This window comes from Osmerus mordax, chromosome 8 (assembly GCF_038355195.1).
Source record: "Osmerus mordax isolate fOsmMor3 chromosome 8, fOsmMor3.pri, whole genome shotgun sequence".
Taxonomy (NCBI): domain Eukaryota; kingdom Metazoa; phylum Chordata; class Actinopteri; order Osmeriformes; family Osmeridae; genus Osmerus; species Osmerus mordax.
The window spans coordinates 12,339,994-12,362,217 of NC_090057.1; the positions used below are offsets into that span (position 1 = coordinate 12,339,994).

Consider the following 22,224-nt stretch of genomic DNA (forward strand, 5'->3'; position numbering starts at 1 on the left):
GTTAAAATGTGTCTATAACAGTACAGAGATGCATTTTCAGTTAGCTCCAGAGGGCAGCCAGTAGGATGCTTGCATAAAAGTTAATAACAAGAAATATTACAAATTATAGTAACATACTTTTGTTTGTGTCATAGTGGTCAATGCTTCAATCGATGGAAAAACAGATTAGCAGAAGCAAATTGAGGAAACGAGAGGCGCTCAAACTCTTCTCTGAATCTGTATATGGATTATGCCGCGGCCGTTTGACCGTCCGTTCTGGAAATATCCCGACTCTCCCGATGGCCAGTCCGACCCTGGTTGATAGAGATCTCTGTGGTCACCAGTGTCGCTCGATGGCTCTCTAGTTTCTATTAGATGAGGAGAGATTGACTGAGGCATAATGTCACCATGTCCTCCTGCTGAGTCTGTGAACACAACACAACTCAACAACCTAAGAAAGATGCCTTTACACACTGTTTCAATACTGTAGTACTCTATCTGTACTTACATCTAGTTTTGGAGCATTCTAGTTTTGGCTGTGGTCGTTGATGTTGGCATAGCTGTTGCTATTGTCACATCCATCCTAGGGGAGTAGTTTTACCAGAAGAATTCAGCACAAACAGGGTGTTTCTAAGTGACTCGGTGGATTCAATGATTTGACTCTGATCAGTTAAATATAGGTTTTTGCTGTGCACACACTGAGGGATGTTTGGAGTTAACATGAAATAACTGGTATCTCTTTCTCACCTTGTACTCATTAGTAGGAAGGGTTTGCTGATTCCCTGTGGTGTTACTAACAATGTCTGTAGTCAGAGCCTATGCAAATTTGAAACAAGTAAACAGAATTTCAGTTCTCTGTTCATGTTTGTTGAATGTGATCAATTAAGATATTTATACTCACAAGAGTGTCATAGTTTGTCTTTTCCTTCTCTGAAAACAGAAAACATTAAATATCAATACCTGCTCAAAATAGACATGTATGTGGCTTCCCAAAATCATACTTTCCATACATTCTATGAACAACAATGAGGGTAACTTACTGGCTCTCTTCTTGTGAACTATGATGATGACAGCCAGGAGGCAGAGCAGGACTGCACCAATGACTCCACACAATGCTGCACCCACTGCTCCCCCCTCCTGCTCCATCCACTGCTGCACCCACTGCTGCACCCACTGCTGCACCCACAGTAAACGGTGTTGAGGTGGTGGAGAGGGGTGTTGTGAGACCTGTATGATGTTACAAACCAGGATCACATACATACAATCCAAACAGTGTACGTCACTGATTTAACAAAGGAGTAGCTGAGACTGGTTCAATATTATGGCTTACTGTGCACTAATCATAATAAAAGTTTTTTATTACGATTTTATTACGTTTTAGGTTTTATTGTAATGACCATTGATGTTAACTTAATAACAATATTGCATGTTGTATGTATTATTTGGATCACAACTCACATTCCTAATGGTATGAACTATAAAGATTAATAGTCACTATGCTTGTGATAAACACCTTTACTGTCAGCCCTGTATTTCAAATCACAACATCGTTGGCCACTAACGACTCCCGCCTGGCCAACGACCTGAATGAGTTCTACTGCAGATTTGAAAGACAATTGGACAGTCCTGAACTACCCCTTCCCACCCAGGAGGCCTCCCACCTCCCCCCCCCTCTACAGTGACGACTCTCTCCATTCAGGAGGGTGAAATTAACAGACTTTTCAAGAGGCAGAATCCCCGCAAAGCAGCTGGGCCGGACTCTGTCTCTCCAGCCACCCTCAAGCACTGCGCTGACCAGCTGTCTCCGGTGTTTACCTACATCTTTAACACCTCCCTTGAGACATGCCATGTGCCAGCCTGTCTCAAGTCCTCCACCATCATCCCTGTGCCCAAAAAGCCAAGGCCAACAGGACATAATGACTACAGACCCGTCGCCCTGACCTCTGTGGTAATGAAGTCTTTCGAGTGCCTGGTGCTGGCACACCTTAAATCCATCACTGACCCTCTACTGGACCCCCTGCAGTTTGCCTACAGAGCCAACAGGTCTGTGGACGATGCAGTTAACATGGCCCTCCACTTCACCCTACAGCACCCGGACTCCCCAGCATCCTATGCCAGGATCCTGTTTGTGGACTTCAGCTCTGCCTTCAATACCATCATCCCCGCCCTGCTTCAGGACAAGCTCTCCCAGCTGAATGTGCCTGATTCCACCTGCAGGTGGATCACAGACTTCCTGTCTGACAGGAAGCAGTGCGTTAAGCTGGGAACACAAGTCTCTGACTCCCGGTCCATCAGCACCGGATCACCTCAGGGCTGCGTCCTTTCTCCTCTGCTCTTCTCCCTGTACACCAACAGTTGCACCTCCAGTCATCCGTCCGTCAAACTCCTGAAGTTTGCGGACGACACCACCCTTATTGGGCTCATCTCTGGTGGAGACAAGTCTGATTATAGGTGGGAAGCGGCCAACCTGGTGACCTGGTGCAGCCAGAACAACTTAGAGCTCAATGCTCTTAAGACAGTGGAGATGGTTGTGGACTTCAGGAGGAACACAGCCCCACTCACCCCCATCACCCTGTGTGACTCCCCAGTCAACACTGTGGAGTCCTTCCGCTTCCTGGGCAATATCCTCTCCCAGGACCTCAAGTGGGAACTGAACATCAGCTCCCTCATCAAGAAAGCACAACAGAGGATGTACTTCCTTCGGCAGCTGAAGAAGTTCAACCTGCCAAAGACAATGATGGTGCACTTCTACTCAGCCATCATTGAGTCCATCCTCACCTCCTCCATCACCGTCTGGTACGCTGCTGCCACTGCCAAGGACAAGAGCAGACTGCAGCGTATCATCTGCACTGCTGAGAAGGTGATTGGCTGCAATCTGCCTACCCTCGAGGACCTGCACACCTCGAGGACCCTGAGGCGAGCGAGGAAGATTGTGGCCGACTCCTCCCACCCTGGACACTCCCTGTTTCAGTCACTCCCCTCCGGCAGAAGGCTGCGGTCCATCAGGACCAATACCTCACGCCACAAAAACAGTTTCTTCCCTTCCGCTGTTGGCCTCTTCAACAAGGCCAAGGGACCACACTGACTCTAATGACTCTTGCTTAAAACACACTGATTTTTGCACTGCATTACAATAATGGTATCTTGTACATTTGTATTTTTTGTAATATTTGTATTTTTATATTGTAATTTACGGCAACTTGTATTTTATTTTATTGTATATTTAATTCTATTCTAATCCCACTTAGTACTGCTAGTTTATGTACCCTTAGTATAGATAGTCCATATATTTAAATTTTAGGTATATGTTTATTGTATGCACCTTCCTGCCAAAGCAAATTCCTTGTCTGTGCAAACTTTCATGGCGAATAAATCCCTTTCTGATTCTGATTCTGATTCTGAGGCATACAGGGACTGTATTGGGAGTCAGGTGGCTGAGCGGTGAGGGAATCGGGCTAGTAATCCGAAGGTTCTGATTCTGATTCTGAACCCTCTAACACCCATGTCAAACTCTGCCTGGTAAAAGTTTTATATGGTAGTGACATACCCTTCATGTTTGGGGAAATGGTGGATGCAGAGGTAGTGATTTCATCTGTTGGACCAGAAAATAGTTTGGTGGCATATTATAGGGGTCGGAGTTAAACCAATTGATGCTACACCTTACGGATTTCTGAAGACCTCAGAATAAAGAGCAGTGTAAAGATTGACAATTCATGATTATTTAAAATCACTCCTGATATTCACTTGGTACATGCATAATATTACTGAGATCAGAACTGACATTGTTAATTATGTTAAGGTCAGACATTTAATGGGATGCTGTCTGCCCTGTATTTCAAGTCACAGCCTACTGGTGGAGTCAAGGACACTGTGACTGAGAAGAGATGTTAGGGTTCAAAATCAATGTTAGGTTTCATCATGTTGTTTCCTCTATGACCCCACATAGTTGAAACTGACATACTTACTGGTTTGAACAGACAGGTCTACCCCTGCATCAATCCCGGTTTGATTCCCATCCTTTGTGAGATATTGTCGACAGGTGTAGCGTCCAGCATCCTCAGTTGTGACATTAAGAACAGTCAGAGAACAGTTGGACTCCAGCCTCAGTCTATTTTTTTTTTTTTAAGATCCAAGGGAAACCACCTCAGTGGTAAGACCGTTATTAAACCTATTGAAGTTCCAAGTAGTAGAGGAGCAGTTTTTGTAAATCACATTGTTACACGGCAGACTGATGTTTTCTCCTACTTTTTGGTGAAGATTGGAAAAGCCTCCATCTGGAGAGAAATGCATTTCATGAATGGTGAGAACTACTGTATCACATTTAGTAAATTAATCAAAATGATGATAAATAATAAAATGATCAAACTTTCTATGTTTAATGTGATATTATACAAAAACATGATGTGTACATGTATCCTGATAACCCCAAGTCTATATTGAATGTACAGTACTACTACCTAGATTATGCTTAGAGTATAAGAAATATCTCAATGTGAATATCTGTTCCATATATTTTACTTTAAACATTGTCTTCATCTGTTTGCACATACATTCATTACCTCTATAATTCAATAACTAATAAAAATCCAGATTACAGAGATGTACTTTAAAGTAAACTAAATAATAGACTGTTTCACCTGCTATGATGAACCCAATGGTCACAAATAATCCCAAAACAGCACGACTAACTTCAACCATGGTTCTTCTCTTCACAGTCAGCTCTCAACTGTACTCTCTTCAGACAGATTGTGTGGATTTGTCCTAGCTTGATGATTTTTGTTCCTTTTTAGAGAATATCTGACTATCTTAGCCAAAAAGGAAATTACCTCATGTGTACGTTTAAAACCGACACAGTACAAGAAATGAGGAAGTGTGCATTGGTCATTCTATTGCACGTACCCTGACAAGGACTGCAAATAGATACACAACAAAAAGTATATCGACTAGTATATACCTTCTCCCGACCAGTATGATACTGTTATGGGATCCCAAGACAACATTATATTGGTGTATTCTTACAGAATGTTATAGTAAATAGATTAACAGACTAACTGGGGAATTAAGTGGGGCAGTTACATTCTTGACCAGACACAGTGACTTATTCTGACTATTTTGATTGTCTAAAAGGCATTTCTATTTTAAATTATTTCCATATTTTTTCTGAGGCTTTTGCTATTTGTCACTATTTAATGTCTCAAATTAATACTTTATATTTTAAAAGTTGTATCATTGTCATCAGTCCTAAGCCTGGTGTTGAGTTGTGATTTGATGTCAGAGGTCTGGTTTTCTCTCCCAATCTGCAGATTGATAATACTTATCAAAACCCAGAACTCAACTGAACTTAATCACTCTGTTTATGAAGAGATGGACAAAACACTTTCTTCATCAGTATAGTCCTCCAATACAGACCATTAGGCTATCCATTTTTTTACATTTTACATTTTAGTCATTTAGCAGACGCTCTTATCCAGAGCGACTTACAGTAAGTGCAGGGACATTCCCCCGAGGCAAGTAGGGTGAAGTGCCTTGCCCAAGGACACAACGTCAGTTTGCATGACCAGGAATCGAACTGGCAACCTTCGGATTACTAGCCCGATTCCCTCACTGCTCAGCCACCTGATTCCCCACTATCCCCCGCTATTCCCCGCTATCCCTTCTGGCACTGCTGCCTTCAAGTCACCTTTGACTCCTAGAGCTTCTGCGTCAGGTTTGTAATTGGTGTAAGGCCCAACGATAGATTGGATGTGAAGTGTGGACCAATCTCATTAGAAAGGAGATTATGGAGTCATGGATGTAACTCGGCAAGAGTGAGGTCATTATGGTTTGTGCTGATTTCCCATGAACACATATATGACAGAGGCCTAGTCTAGACATACACCAGGCAAACTTTCAAAGTTGACGACCTTCCTTGAACCAGTTGTTAAGGAGCAACCCTTTCACTGTTAAAAGGGTTGTAAAGGGCACTGCGTAGACTATTAGAAGTGAATGCGGAATCCCAGATCAAGGTGTCCGCTCATTCCGGAATTTTAGTCTATGATGGTGTGAAAGGCCGAAAATCCCCAGACAAAGACTGACATCTCGATTATGCTGGCGCTCTCGTGGGCTGTGGAAGCCCAAACCATTTCCTCCACAAAGTCATTTACTCTAGAAACATAATCTGGACACCATCAATCAACAAACCAACTACAATACAGTCCTGAAAACTCCACTGCTTTCTTTGTGGCATGTTTTCTAGTGCAGAATGCCACTTGGATATAACAGAAAATACATTGCCGGGCTGTGGGCAACATGATGGAGAGCTTGAGGAGCCGACGGCAAACAACAACAAGGGCATTGCAGTCTCACACCAGAGGCAAACAGGGACCATCTGGTTGTTGTTTCCTACTTGACAAGTTAATGCCAGAGAAGTCATCCCAAGAAAAGCACATAGGCTTTTTATATATAAAAGAGACAAGGGGCAAGGTAAGGCGAATGCAAAATAGAGAGAGACAGTTAGTCTTGAGCAGGCGCATCGTTACGTGGGCCGATGTGGTCTTTAGACTGGGCCACGTCTGTTACTACTGCAAGGCATTGCTGTTCCAGAGCCAGCCGTTAGTTTTCCACCTGCCAGGGGTCATGCATTTGTGCTGATCCCACGCAGTGCAGTACATCAAACCCAGCCTACTTGACTCGGAGATAGGCAACGTCCACAACCTCCTCCTCTTGCTGGGCTGGCAGGGGCGCGCTGCTGTGCGCTGACTGCCCCCGTATTCTCTTTCAGAAGAATTCCCCCCCCAGTGGAGGAACATCAGCTCCAGCCAGGACCGGAGCGTCTATGAAACATGACATTAATAAATATTTTGTGTTCGACTTTGTGTTGTTCATTATTCAGGGAGATCACTTATAGGAATCACATCAGTTTTTCACAAAAACATTGGTTTTCAATATAGTTTTATATGGCAGGAAATACTGTTTTTTATATACCTGTACTGAGGTGCTAGACATTCTTGCCTTTGATATTCCCCTCTTTACATCACCACCCATCTCAGGAGGAAAGGGACCCTTTTTCCGGAGGAAGTTTTTCCTTGTCTTATTTGATGGTTGGTTATAGGTGCTGATCTGTATCTGTAAAGCACTCTGTGACATTACTTGTATTGTTTGTGTAAAAATGTGACAAAGGCTTTAAAATGAACAAAATATTCGATTTTCTACAACATTTTAAAAACCCTTGTGTTTTTTTTAATAAGGCTGCCCTTTTATGTCCTGTGTGGGCAGAGGCACAAGAAAAATGTCAACTGGTCTACAGTACTGGAGATCTGTCTAAATTGAAGGTCTAAAGAAACAGACATTTCACATCCATGTTCAGTCCAACTTCATGACAATGGATCCAGTCCATGAAATAAATAGTTGAAATAGCTGAATAAAACTGCTCTTTCGAGTCTATGACTATGTGAAGTCTAAACTTTGCAGAATATTAACATAACAGTTGAAGGCAATTCAAATTTGCTGTTGTTGTTTCTGTCTGCAGAGTTAAAATGCCTCTTATTGTAACTTCAACCCACAATCTTCAAACTGTGTTACGTGTCCCAAACGAACCATGTCAGCTACAAGTCAATGTGCTAAACTGAGCAGTGGGTCTCTTATTTTAGATAGCCATAGTTCTTCTTAGGCCTAATGAAAGTCCAATTCCATTTCTGAGTATGGCACAAGGACAGAATTTGCAAAAAGACAATGTGTTCAGACTGACTTTTTCAGTATCATTTCAGAAGAGGCAGATATTCAATCATATTCAAGCACTGGCAGGTCCTTTACTTTTGTTTAAAGTTTGACAGTTCATCTGTGTTTGAGTTGACATGCCCCCAAGGCTAATCCTGTTTGAGTCCACACACAGTTGTAAGCCTACTTAGACATATCTTCCTTCCTCAGACACATCTGTCATCGGACATAGCTGTGGTCAATGGTCAATGAATTCAATCCAATTCCTTGTTCAATTCCGGTCAGTCGAACAGTGCTGGGCGATGTTAGCTGGCCACGGGAATCTGACGAGTGGGCACCTCTTGTTGGGCAACACTGGGCACGTTGATGTTAGGGTCATCGTCCACCTGGTAGCACTTGCCGAGGTTCTTGATAATGTTGAAGTTGGAGCGGGCCGTCTCAGCGATGCTGTTCTCCAGGAGCCAGCCGTCCGACTCAGAGTCCAGATCACCCAGCCGTAGAACGTTCTCCATGGCCGTCTGGAGGTAGCGCACGCCTGTTAACACCAAAAGCTGTTTGGGAAGAGATGGAAGGAAACTCTATTATAGTATTTCGCGCTCATTTGAATGGTCATTGAATTAACATCCGTTTCAACAGGCAAACACATACTGTAACTATTATGGGATTTCCATTTGTGTAGGACTGCAACACTTGAAATGATGCGTGACAAATGACTACAACACAGTCTCTATAAAGTATGACCAAGGAGACTAGACAGAAAGCAGACATGTTAGAGTGTAGAATGTACTGTATTTGACATCATTATTGTCAAATTGAGTATAATAAGGATGAAACAATAAGATACTTGGATCAATACTGAACCACTGTCCCTCCTAGTCCCTCCTGCCACCACAATCTCATACTTCTCTAGCCTTCTTAATGCCCTCACTTTTATTCTACCACACATCAATACACTCAATACAGTCTTTGCTCCCCATCGCTGCTGTCCTCGTATGTTAGGCTAGATAGGTCCACTTTACAGTTAGTGGTGATATCTGATAGCATCAAGACCCTGATTGACATCACTGTTTGTGATCAACTGCAGTTTCTTAGTCTTAAATTGAGACTCCAACTTGCGACATTTTGTTGTCTTTTGTGTGTATTTTGTAGTGTTCTGTAATAGTTTATGTACAGGCTGTCATTTCCCTGTTTGTCTTCTTGCCAGGTCATCCTTCACAAGAGGTTAAACCTCAATGTGTCTTTCCAGGTTAACTAAACGTTAAATAAATACAAATCAAAAACATCATAGGATCACACGACAACAATAATAAAGAAATCAGCATCAGATTCCATAACATCGTCTAAGCGATGCATTTAAGGGAGAAGAAACCCCACCTCGAACAGCCAGATGATGAGCACGGTACAGCCGATGGACTGCATGATATTGGTGTAGTGGTCGAGCAGGGCCTGGTGGCAGCCTCTCTTCCACAGGTTGCGATCCTCAGTCTGGTAGTCGTAGTTATAGTGGGCTGAGTTGTTGGTGACCTGCTGCTGTATACAGGGTCTCGGAGAGTAGGTGTTGCAGCAGCTGAAAGGGACCGCGTCCATGAGGTACTTCCCCTCCACGTTGCTCCTGAAACGGCTGGAGCGGAGGGAGGTGGAGAGACGACGACGGGTGGTTAAGGTTTGATATATACGTGTCCTGGTATGTACAGCCACGGGGTGTTATAGAAGGCCTGACATCCCTCTGAGGGATGAGCAAAGATGTTGGGTGGAATTGGAAACACACTGGCCTACTACCTTGAAAGGAATTCTCTGGGTCTATGGCCGCGTAGCCCTCATCCAGTAAGCCTCTCATGTGGCCTTCGAATTCACACATCAGGCAATCCCGTGTTGCGTACAGTAAAATGCATGGACTCTTGGGCAATAGTTAGCAACAATTTCTGTAGTAGCTGACCAGCCCAGTTTTTATTTTAAGATCCAATTCTACAATAGTTGCCATTAGCAGATGACTAAATATTACAGCAGATATGACCCCTTGACCATGAGCAGCTATCACAATAGAAAATAGGCTGTGCTGTCGGTTCAATGCACTTACTCAGAGACTTCACTGCTGGTCATATCCAGGTAGCGATTACTGATCCACTGGATGTGGAACCAATCGCGGTGACCCACATTTCCGCAACACTGGAACTGGATTTGCAACATGTCCACGGTGCGCTTGAGGTAACATCGACCTGGCGTATCCGTGTCTTTGTAGTAACGCATGGCACCGCGCAACCCCTGAAACAGCGACTCCTCCAGTTGGTTATGCATGGTGTAGCACATGAGGGCCCCCACGAGGATGCAGAAGGTGAAGAAGAAGGTACACACGATGTACGGAAGCATCAAGAGCTTCCAGCGCAGGAACTTGTTGGTGTCGACGCAGTCGTAGCAGATCTTGCCACCCAGGAAGTTGATGCAGCAGGCCACCAGGCCTGTGGCGATGAGCATGTTGGGCACAGAGCGGATCTCATGGTCCGACATCAATTCCCGACGCTTTTGAATCTCTATCTTGAGAAAAAGACCCAGGCTGAAGAGGATAATGCCTGTCACCACAGAAATCCAGTTGAGCACCCACAAGACCTGAGCCAGCTTGCCCCGATTGGTCTTGGTAAATGTCACCTTTAAGACGGCCATTTTGTCCGGTTGTTTTTATTTGTGGTGTCTTCCTTTCTCATCCAGAGATGTGATTCTGAAAGTTCAGTGTGAGGTTAGGGGTAAGGAGGTTAGGGCGGAGGTGAATGTTTAAAGGGTAAGAGTTATGGACGAAGGATAGACAGTTAGACAGAGGAAGAAGAAAAGGCTATTTTCTGGAAGACTTCATAAGCAGCTTAGCTGATGTATTTTGGTACTCCTGGGTAGTGTCCTTAACCATGTTGGAGTTCATGGCCCTGTAAAAAACAAGGAGAGGCAAGGACAAGGTTATCACAGTTTCCACTAGTAGTCTTAATTATATTAACGTGGCCTGTTTACAGCACTGAAGGACTGCAGCCATTTAGAGCTAATTTAATCATTCAAACAATCATTTAAATAGGTCATATATGACTGACAAATCCTGAGATATTATATATTTTCTAAGTCTGTTTCTAGCTACTTTACATAATATATTTAGGCTAGCATGTGTAATTTCCTCATTTGTACAAAACAACATGATTTCACTATTTAACTATATGTTTTTCAGTGATCAAGTCAGTTGACAAAAGATACAGTTCTGTTTCGTACTGCACACAGTAATAGAATATCTTTATTGCCATTGTAAACTGTACAACGAAATTGGAGGCAATCCTCCTCAATCCTCCTCAGTACAAGATCTGTCAGATCTTAAAACCTGTTTCCAGACAAAGCAGCTGTGGTAGAAAGGATGACAAGACAAACAGCTCTTTCATCTACTTTGTACTGTAGTCTTACCTGTGATGCTTTCACATGTTCAGTATAAGGCACTTAGAACATCTTAATGCCGATGAAAAACTTTGATGTTCCCTTATTCCAAAAGTCATCTTCAGCGAAGGTATCGGCAAGAGCATTGTGAACCGTGTCAACATGGAGGAGCTAAGGGTTGAGTGGCTCCTCTTTACAATCCTCCCCCCTGCCCCACCATCGTCCAGTAAACTCGTAATCCCCTTATCATTTGTAAACCCCGTAAGCTCAAGAATCCTTGCTTCTAACCACCTGGTTCAATCAACATGCATACAATGGCACGAGCCAGGTTTCCTTCACATCAATCAAATAATCAACAACATTTTTGTTGATCATTTGTAATCTCTGCAAAATTGTGCACCCTGCTGTTTATGCACTTAAAGTATATTTCTACAGGGCATTCCCTGAGAAATAGCACTAGCAGCATGACCTAGAGTATCTACAGTTCTTTAAGTACTTGAGTTTCTACTTTAACAATGAAAGCAAGATGGCAACAGTCCTTGTTGGCCTTCAGCAAATGCTGATGTAAACTCTGGATGGCCTTTGACTGAGTGTACTTTCCAGGTCCCTCTCAAAATAGCAAGCGGCTTTCTACTGCCAGTGGGTCAATGAGGTTGAAGGAGTCATTGGACTGGATTGTCTTCCAAACCGAAGTTTGACCGAATATGCTTGATTTGGTGATTACAAAACCACTAATTTGGTTGCCAAATCACAGGTTTTCTCCAAGCTTTGGAGGTTTATCATTGTATTGAAAGTGTTAAGACAACAATGTTAACCCTTGTTGCCATCTATATGTTGGGCTTTAATAAGTAAACAATTTAGTGAATACCTGTTTGGAACCTTTGGTATTGTGAGAAATGGCTCATTAATTTATCTTTAACCTGCCATGCCGTCAGTAATTAGGACGCAACAGCTTGAGTTAAGTAATATGTTGAAAACGTTTTTTTTATTATTGTGAAAAAGCATCCAACCAGTTTAACCGTCAATTGTTTTGAGTGATGTTGAATCATTCAAATCACGGATGTCTAAAATCAGGTAGCTGTAAAAGGTTCTGTTCTCTGTAATTCATGACGCTGCCTTGCATAAAATACATTCTCTACGTTGCACAAGGTTTTCAGCCTCGTATTTCTGGCACTGCGCAATGCAATCGCAGTATCCTATGGCAGCTGAGGAGAGGAGCAATGGCCCTTGACAATTTTCTTTTCGGTCAGTGCATACTTTATTTTCTTGCTTTTTTATTTGGTTTTATCTGTGTTGTACCGCTATCGGAAAACAGCGATGATTTTCAAGGAAAGTGCATTTTGTTCACTGAGGGAATGTGGCAGAACGAAAATATGACAGTCGGAAAACAACGCTTCATGATCCAGGAATGGGCATCTGAATCCTCCTGCCGCTTTATTACTTTCGTCGGCATCTTCTCCCTCATTCTCTCTGCTATTCAAGCATGGCGGACGTTTTTCTATCTTTGTAAAGGCCACGACGAGTGGGTGAAGTGATACAATTTTAAACACCATATTTAATATGTATCTTTAAAGCATATTCTGTACAAAAAGCCACTCGAGAGATGGTGACGACACATGCTGCATTTGGCAGTGGGCAGCCTCATATGACTAATTATTTGAGTAATGCTTATCATGCAATTCACTGTTTATGACGTTCATTTTCTGGGCGTGTATAATATCGCCTACATCACAGTTAAATGGAAAGCCTAATCGGAAGTGCTTACGAAACTGTAGACTTCATCTTAAACCATTACATTTCATTGTAATGCCTCTGTCATCCTCCAAGCATGTGTTTGTTTCCTATTGTCATATCAGTTTCATGTGTCATTGTTTTTTTCTACCTATACTATCATTCTTGATTTTACTGACACCCTATGAACCAGTAATATAATGTAGTGCCATTGCCTTCCATGACAAAAATGGGCAATTACTGTTTGGCCTGAAAGTGTACATGTTTAAAAATGTTTGGACTGTGAAAGTACACTTCAATAACGTTTGATCCCACTTTGTTTGGCTTTGGTATTTGAATCAATGCAGTAAGAGACACCATGTCCAAACTTGTTTATGTATTCATTGCAACATTTCTTAATTGTTCTCTATTCCTCTTTTCAGTTCCTTCTTCCATGCCTTCCTGAACTTGCTGTTGAGTCTGCTGGTTGTGTTCTTAGTGTTTGTGGCCAGCACCATCACCAGTGTCGGCTTCGATTCCTGGTGTGATGCTGTCACAGAAAACGGGGCCATGCCAAGCAGGTGGGACATCGTAGAAATGCCAATTCTTCATATTTCTAAGGATTGTTTAAAAATCTTTATAAAATAGGATTATTGAGACACAGGTGGCAAGTTGACTCTTTGTGTATTTGTCTGTAGCTGTGAGGATCTGCAGGACACTGATCTGGAACTTGGTGTGGATAACTCATCTTTTTATGACCAGTTTGCCATTGCACAGGTAACAGTGCACAACATTCTAGTACTTCAGTTTTTGTTATTTATACAGTATTTAGTCTATGTCTAGATTTACATTAAAAGTTAAATTCTTTAGTGTTGAACGTACTAAAATATATTATTTCTCACTCTCTTCTTCTACTAGTTTGGCCTGTGGTCAGCTTGGTTGACGTGGTTAGCCATCACGGTTATGGCCTTCCTTAAAGTTTACCACAACCACCGTCAAGAGGACCTCCTGGACAGTCTGGTTCATGAGAAGGAGCTGCTGCTTGGCAGGGGGTCTCCTCGCAGGGGCTCTGGATCTGACGAACGCAGTGGAATGATCTAGCATAAATACACCTTGGACCAGGAAGAAAGGCTAATCTTCTTATTAGACATTGAGTATACACACATTTACACAACAAAGCTCTCCCATGCTGTTCTTCCATACAGAACAAAACAACATCATAAAATTAAATAGTTCCCAAAGATAATTTACGGTCCCACATCTCACAAAATAACTTTACTTTCAAAAGTAAAATAACATATTTAATTGTTATCGCAGTAGCAAGCTCATTGTCAGCTTAAGTGTTGTATTATGTATTAATATCATGACCAATTGTTTATCTCCGGTGCGTTGCTATTTCGGCCCAACTAATGCAGCACGTCAAGCTAGTCCAGTCCGGTTTCTCAGCTTTCAAAGAGTTATGAATTCCCCAGGGGATGCACTCAAGCACAAAGGAACACACAAGTATTTGTTATAAAGGAATGGCACTGTTGAGAGCACCACCTGGTTGAATTCACATTGCAATTCAAGCTATTTGTTTTGTTTTAATGGACAGTGGTTGTTGTTCAAATTTGAAATGTTTTATCGTGAGACAAGAAGCCCAGTTATCAGTATTCTGTATTTTTTTGACTTCCCTCTTTAAAATAATGCTTATTTTGACATTTATAACAATTTGCAACATAATAATTGCATTGTTTGAGAACATCTTTTCTCGTTTACTAATTAGCCTTTAACTGTGATAAAGGGCAAATATGTTTCAGGAAAGCCCTCGCAATTTTTTAATAAGGAAAATAAATTATAATTGGAACATAATCATTTGATAGCAGCCCTCTAATAACCATAGATACAGTAGATAACCCTTATCCTCATACTCTAGTATTTTATTATCGAGTATCATGAATTGTGTCATAACACCATCCCCTTACTGAAATCGCACTTTGAGAATTGGATTCTCTTTCACAAGATAAAAGATCTTGAAAAATTGATCTTTTAGTTTGTTTTGCTCTTACAATACATCATGCATACATTTACAATGTTGTGACATATGTTAGTATTGTTTTTAGGACTGTAGACACAAGCTGTACCATGAACTAAGTAATCTCCTGAACAGAACTTGTAAAACATAAAACAGCCATTCTTTGGAGGATATCTCATGCTCTGTGGTCCTTTGTCAACTTTATTAGAATATGTTACTTAAGATCACAATACAATTATAGGTACTCTAAATTATGCGTGACAAATGTACAGTTTCATGAACTTTGTTTGTGTGCCATTTATTTCAAAATAAAAACGAAATACAATAATGTTCTGACCTACCTATCTGCACAATAACCTATTTTTAAGGTGTGACCACTCATAAAGATATATAGTTTACATTGATACATAAGTGATATATATATATATATATATATATTGTATTCAAATGAGATACATAATTTATAAATTAGTACTTTCAAGGTTAAAACTAACCGCACATGTCAAACATTGTTTACATTCTACGCAACATTCCTTATGTGCAATGCAGTTGCTTTAGGTGAAGCCCCCAGGGAGTCTCCATAACAGCGCCCAGTCCACTCCAAGGTGCCCTGTCCTCTGGTACATAAACAACAACACTGCCAGCGCAGACAGTAGGAAGACTGTGAAACTGAGCAGAGGCACAAAAGGACTGCTGCTTGGACTGTAAAACTCTGGAGAGAGAGACGAAGGGGTTCTGTTTTAGAAACAATTGTGTATGACGAAAGATGATTCAAATGATTGCAAACTTGGCACACTTTGAATTCAGCAGAGAGCTGTGCTACATTTGCTTTTACATTTTTTGTAATTTAGAAGACCTTATTTGGTATTTAAGTTGTCTAGTGGAGCCTTCTATGAGAACAGAAGGGAAATGAGCAGTCACAATCCTTCAGCAGTGTCATTCTTATTCAGTTACAAACACACACACACAGACAAACAAACACACACACACACAATCAAAAACAAAGAATATGCTGCATCTTGGGTGAAAAAGCATGTCTTTCTATTTAGGAATTTTGTTTACCATGCACAGTGACTTCAGGATCTTGGAAATGGACCCTTCGTGTGTGCATGGTTCCCAGGTCTGTGCTACATTGACTTGAACTTCTCCTTAGTATAGAGTGTGGTAACTCAAATGTTGGCCTACTGATCTCCACCTTTGGGAGATAAAGAAACCCATAACGTTTGAGGTACTGAGGTATCCCTATAAAGCAATCTATACAACAAACAATCTATACAACTATACTTGGCAAAAACACATTATTCAATAAATACAGTTGTTTCTCACCATCTGTGTCTTTGCTTCCTCTAAATAGGGGCTTTCAGAGCTGTGCAGTTGTTGGCCACTCTCTCCATTCCTGGGTGGCTGTCCCAGAGCCACTGTATCCGTAACCATGGACACACACTGACCAGGATTCTTTGGGGGAAGCAGAAGAGCAATGTGTTCATGTTACTGCTCTTTCTGCTTCTCAGTTCTTTGTTAGGCATTCAAAAATTCCAGTTAGGTTGGATTAGGGTTAACAGCACTGCTATTCCACTCAAACAAATTCAGAAGGGTTTCATAAAGCAATAATGACAATACTGATCACACAAAAGTCACACAATCCTTTCAACAATTTAATTTCGGTGAACATTTTGTCAAACCCTCTTAGAATTTCATCAAAACAATTGCTTATGCGTAATACCTATACCTATATATAAAATGGTTGGCCTGTGTCCAATTTTCACACTGTAGATATAATATTTTATTTGTAGTTAGATACAATTCGACTATAACACTCCACTTTAACTAAACACAAGTTTACAGGTCTTATGAACAGGTTCATATATAATGATTATTTGATAACATAAATACGAGAGATGAGAGAACATAAGAGAACAGTTAACAAATGATCTTACGGAAATACAAGTTGCTTATCCTGAGAGTTTACAGTGGTAGCCATGGTTATCTACTGTACATGGAAAGCTTACCTGAAAGTAATGTTGAAACACAAACATCCATAAAATGTCAATCAGAAAGCAAAGATGTGAATGCAAACAGACTCCTAGAGTAGTAGTTGTACTGCACGAAAGACAGTGTGGTTAACTATGGCACTTGGACAAACTGCCCACACAAACACTGTCCCACATGCACAAACACGCACACATACACTCACACACAAACACTGTCCCACATGCACAAACACGCACACATACACTCACACACAAACACTGTCCCACATGCACAAACACGCACACATACACTCACACACAAACACTGTCCCACATGCACAAACACGCACACATACACTCACACACAAACACTGTCCCACATGCACAAACACGCACACATACACTCACACACAAACACTGTCCCACATGCACAAACACGCACACATACACTCACACACAAACACTGTCCCACATGCACAAACACGCACACATACACTCACACACAAACACTGTCCCACATGCACAAACACGCACACGTACACTCACACACAAACACTGTCCCACATGCACAAACACGCACACATACACTCACACACAAACATCCCACCATCCTAGCTTTTCATAAGTGACAAATGACAGATGATAGCCAGAAGCAAAAGCTTGTTCTAAGTGTATAAGTGTATAAATATTATTAAAACCAATATAAACATTGACTGTGCAACATGTCCTTCTGAGAAAACTTGAAGTTGTTATTTATGGCTATTCATGGCTGTTGTTAAATATCGTGCGTCACATTCTCTCTGTCACTCTAGCTTACGTAACCCTTGATAGTCTAGTTCAACACCATTGAGATACACTGTAAGTATGAACTCAAGAATATGACTGTTAGAATGTGTCAATGCTCAGAGGCTATTAATAAACCTTTGGGAGACACTTGTATGTTAAGTTTACATCAACTACTATGTAACTTTGTGGCAATACTTACAGAAACAACATTGTAGTTACATAGAAACTTCTACATAGTTATTTTATCACGGTTTAGCGTGAAACTTGCTATGGAGGAGGTACTCACCTACTTACACTCCTCCCCCATACCGTGCCTTCTTACACTTTTGTGTTTAGCTATACACATGACACCCTTATACCATTAATAACATAGACATTCTTATGTACCTACAATGTTTCTGCCATATGTCTTGCTATGCAGTTACATGATAGTTAATGTCATCTCAATGTAAAGTTTCTGTGCCAATCTCTGAAATAGCTTTGTTATGTGACAGGGTTATTTCAAGGTCAGACACACAGGGTCGTGTTTTTCTATTAAATGTGGCACCAACCAGAACAGGAAGTTGCTTTTTATTAATTAGAATAATTTGGATTGGATACATCCAAAGCATGTCAGTTCAATGCATATTCCATGTTTTGATATGGCCATTAAGGCACATGTAAATGTGTAAATAAGCAAAATCATACACAGGTTAATGGGTCCACAACAGGTCAATGCTAATCACAATTACCATTTTCTATCAAAACATAAACATCATCCTAGTTTAAATAGTCTTCACTAATTTCCTTCAAACTGAAATAATGAGCGACGACCACAAGAGGGCCACATAATCTCATGTATGAGGTGGGGTAGCCTGCTTGATCACTTTTTACCTTGCAGACAAACACAATACAACGTTCTATCTTCTTTTCTACTTTCTTCTTTAGTATTCATAAGTAAATCATCATAGATATGTAGATCGGAAGCTTATACACGTCCAAGTTTAAAAATGTGCATATATTTGGAGGCAGCACATGGGGTGGTCTATAGTGTAAAATGTACTTTTTGAAGATACTGTAGCCACGCTCATGAATACAAAGGCCCCCACTAAATCCATCTTATGGAGCTATCTCATACATTTATGTATAGGAGGGATAACGGAACATCTCAAATATCTAAGTAGATCAGGAAGAGGTCAGAACGTTTCCCAAACGTTTGAACTTAAACCGAGTAAAAGAAGAATGGTGAATGATCATGGCAATGACATGAAATGTTTTCATGGTCCATAAGATGCATCATATCATTAGTGTGCCAACATAAGCCTACACACCCAAATATAAGAGCGGATACATGGGAAACGTTGTCACCATTTTGCCACACAGTAATGTAGGCCTAAGGGAATGCTTACATAGAAAAACGTCTATAAAACACATGTAATAAACGTTCACACTCACAGTACAGTGTACATTTCGCTCATCAGCAGCACTGTGATGGATGGACTACCATATGCTACTGAGCTAACTATCACAGATGTGCATAGCCTTGAAGGAGTTCATTGTTTTCAGACATGCTCAGCCCTTCCTGTGAGGAGAGGACTGCCTCACACCTGTCAACCCGCTCAGACCCTTACTCCAAATGACCACTGTCGTGCCTACTTTGGCTCCCCGATCCGTTATGCTTGTTGTACCCAAACACCATTCAAAATGACGTCACATTCTCTTAAACTATAAGATGTTCAGAATGTCTGAGGTCTTACTAATAGTAGAGGTTAACAGTCATATGAAAAGAAAACATGAGACTGACTCAATGTAATGTCTAGCAACATCTTAGATTAGAAGTATGTTTTCTGTCTCAAACTTTTCTGTGGTAAATGGGAATGGCTACGAGGATGGACATCATGACACTAGGCAGATACTTTTAGGCTCTCTGGTGACAGAAGACAACATGGCCCTTATTCTGACAGATTGAGACATCAAGACTGAGTACAGCTTTGAGTGCAACCCATGTTTATGATGGCTATTCATTTTCTTCCAACCTAATTGTTAAGGACTGGAGTTCTCCATGACTTGTGATTACCGTGGAAGCTCTTGCACAACCTAAAAGAAAAAGTATGTTCTATTTACATTTAAAGTCTAGTGTCCCAGAACTAGGCCTGGAAAGTGGGTTTGCATTTTTTGGGCATTGGTAGTGTCTGCTGTTAATTTGGGAACCATTTGAGCTTGTCCTATTTATGTCAAATGGCTGCACTAGCTGAGCGAGTCCTGGGATGTAGGGTTAAGATGACACAGGCTAATAATTCACCAATCGTAAATCATCCAAGAAAGAGAAAGAAACAAAGTGACTGACTGAGATTTACAACCCCCTAGTTTTATTATCATTCCTGGCATGGAGGGTTCACTTTGATCTGGAAGACAATCTGGAAGATTCCGTGCTACTAAGTAGGTCATAGGGTTTTGGATGCTGGCAAAACAGACCCCTTTGTCAGGGTTAACCGGTACTATCCACACCCTTTACAGTAAATGCACATTCAAAGGTGTGGTTCTCACCCCGAAGCATAACCACAGCAAAGAGTGATTTATGGTCACACAGATGTGATCAAGAAAGGCAGATTCATGTGACATTGCTAAGTGGAATGTTGACCTCGTCTTTATGGGTTAATTATTTAGAGGAAGAATGTGCTCAAGTGTGGGAAAGTCAACAGTCTTACCATCTTTCAATATTAAGACACTTTCACAACATTCACATTAGTTACTTAATGTGTTTTTGTTTTTTTCAAACATGAGAAAGTTGACCAACTACACTGTGTATTGAAATGAACATTATATTGAAAAGTATATCTAGTTTATAATATCAAAACTGTTGTTAGACCTCTTTTACCTTTGTTGATGGAGAAAAATACAAAAAACAGGAGACTGGCCCAGTGGCAGAAAGCAGCATTTGGAATCTAAAGCAGCTTACGATACAGAGGGGGACTGCGTACCTGTAAAAACAACAACAAATATAGCTGCAAGCAACAATGGTGGATTCCTCCTCAAAATAGCAAAATATTTCAAAAGTGACATATTAGAGGGTTAAACTTAACTGCCGACAAAGGAACTATAAAAGCAGTAACACCCATCCAAATTCGAAATTTCTGCATGCATCCGGATTTCCATCCACTGTCCTTTACATTCCAAATTCTACCCTCTAGCAAACTGAGCTACAGGCACTTAGATTTTTGGAAAGTTTGTTTGCGTGAGTGCATTCAGTGACTAACGTCAATGGGAATACACTGCCAATACCAATGTCTTACAATATCGATCAAAATACAACTTTCACAAATAATGCAAGAAATCCAATATGCTGGCTAGATGTAGCATGATCTTATCTACAAAACACAATAGTTCTGGCGCTTTCTGTGTAATATTTACCTCAGAGTGAAACATTAGCTACAGTTATGACTAGAGCTATACAGCTACATGCAGCTAAGTGTACCTGTCTTGCTTTGCAGTGGCTTCCAGTGTCGCTAATCAGATAAGCAGAGTGTCTTGAGATAAATAAATACTACAGATGAATCATTGCTATATTTGACAACTGGAGGATTGACCAGAAGACCAAAAACCGGTAGATGGCTGGGGGTGTATATGAACCTCTGACCTTGCATTGACCAGCTCAACGTTTCACCAGAATAACTGTCAATAAGGCTAGAAGGCTGACATTTTGTCCAGATATAGTATCAAATGAATGGCCGCGCCCAGAAGGCTGACATTTTCTCCAGATAGAATACCAAATGAATGGCCAGTGTCCACAAGGCTGACATTTTGTCCAGATGTAATATGAGTGTATATGAGTACCATACATCATCTCTAATTAGTGACATGCCAAAGTATCCCAGTAGGGGGAGATAGTCACTTAGTCACTCATTGTATCATGAAAGGTGGTGCCATGTCTTAAGAAACCATAGCCGACTTCTTCTTCAGTGGAAACTTCTATCCATAATTCATTTTCTCCTCAATGCATAGCACTACACTGCTTTGAAACATCCATTACAATTGAAGTCACCCTATTACAGATTAGTTCCAAGAAGCAGATGTGAAATCCTCAGAGAAACCAGACAAACTAGACCACACTTGTGGCAGAGTGAAAGCCTGATATATTGCAGTTCTAAATTGATTTTGTGTGGCAGATGGTGCTTGTGAACAATAATGTATATGGCACAAAGTGTCATGTATCAGACAGGCTTTTCATTTTTCATGGGGTTGGGGTGACTGAAACTGTATTAAAGAGATAACAGATGGCTACAAAATGGTGGAATGATATTAAAGCGCACTGGCAATGACTGACAGAACTTCAACATTTAACATCCACCAAGTTCCCCTTGAGGCAATTGTAAACCTGTTGCTTATTATGTCAACAACTTTGGGAGACAGCCACTGAGAGAGCTCATAGAGCAGTCACCAATCAAAGGTGTTGAATGACAAAGCTCCATTGCCATTGGCATCAATGGTATTTCGAATGATAACTTTTTTTCTGGCATGAAATACTGCAACAGTTTCTTCCCAGATAAACTGTAATACCCCCCCAAAAACCATCCAACCTGGCACACAAACAAATCGGCATCTGAACATGAAGCGTAACTGATGTTACGCATGATAACTGCAAGCAACTCCTGATTATGGTGCACAACAGTAGCCATAAGCTTTGTTAGGATG

General features: G+C 41.1%; 2 protein-coding genes across 2 annotated transcripts; one reads left to right on the forward strand and one right to left on the reverse strand.

Annotated features, from left to right (window-relative positions):
* Nucleotides 1–7,979: 7,979 nt before the first annotated feature.
* Nucleotides 7,980–10,332, reverse strand: LOC136947967 (photoreceptor outer segment membrane glycoprotein 2-like). The gene is made up of 3 exons (XM_067242208.1): nucleotides 9,752–10,332; nucleotides 9,049–9,295; nucleotides 7,980–8,225 (listed from the first exon to the last, which is right to left on the reverse strand). The coding sequence occupies exons 1-3, from the start codon at nucleotides 10,330–10,332 to the stop codon at nucleotides 7,980–7,982; spliced, it is 1,074 nt and encodes a 357-aa protein (XP_067098309.1).
* A 1,945-nt stretch (nucleotides 10,333–12,277) lies between these two features.
* On the forward strand, nucleotides 12,278–15,412 carry LOC136947823 (transmembrane protein 179-like). The gene is made up of 4 exons (XM_067242033.1): nucleotides 12,278–12,595; nucleotides 13,227–13,364; nucleotides 13,482–13,560; nucleotides 13,702–15,412. Exons 1-4 carry the CDS (start codon nucleotides 12,294–12,296, stop codon nucleotides 13,882–13,884), a joined length of 702 nt encoding a protein of 233 aa, XP_067098134.1. The 5' UTR covers nucleotides 12,278–12,293; the 3' UTR covers nucleotides 13,885–15,412.
* Nucleotides 15,413–22,224: the final 6,812 nt, after the last annotated feature.

What these genes read in the sequence shown, in the direction of transcription:
- LOC136947967 (XM_067242208.1), bottom strand. Translation starts at nt 10,332, where the DNA reads ATGGCCGTCTTAAAGGTGACATTTACCAAGACCAATCGGGGCAAGCTG. An exon ending in ACCAGCAGTGAAGTCTCTGA is followed by an intron (nt 9,296 to 9,751) that starts GTAAGTGCATTG and finishes CCTCCGCTCCAG; the next exon opens with CCGTTTCAGGAGCAACGTGG. An exon ending in TCATCATCTGGCTGTTCGAG is followed by an intron (nt 8,226 to 9,048) that starts GTGGGGTTTCTT and finishes CTTCCCAAACAG; the next exon opens with CTTTTGGTGTTAACAGGCGT.
- LOC136947823 (XM_067242033.1), top strand. Translation starts at nt 12,294, where the DNA reads ATGGCCCTTGACAATTTTCTTTTCGGTCAGTGCATACTTTATTTTCTT. An exon ending in CTTTGTAAAGGCCACGACGA is followed by an intron (nt 12,596 to 13,226) that starts GTGGGTGAAGTG and finishes TCCTCTTTTCAG; the next exon opens with TTCCTTCTTCCATGCCTTCC. An exon ending in AACGGGGCCATGCCAAGCAG is followed by an intron (nt 13,365 to 13,481) that starts GTGGGACATCGT and finishes ATTTGTCTGTAG; the next exon opens with CTGTGAGGATCTGCAGGACA.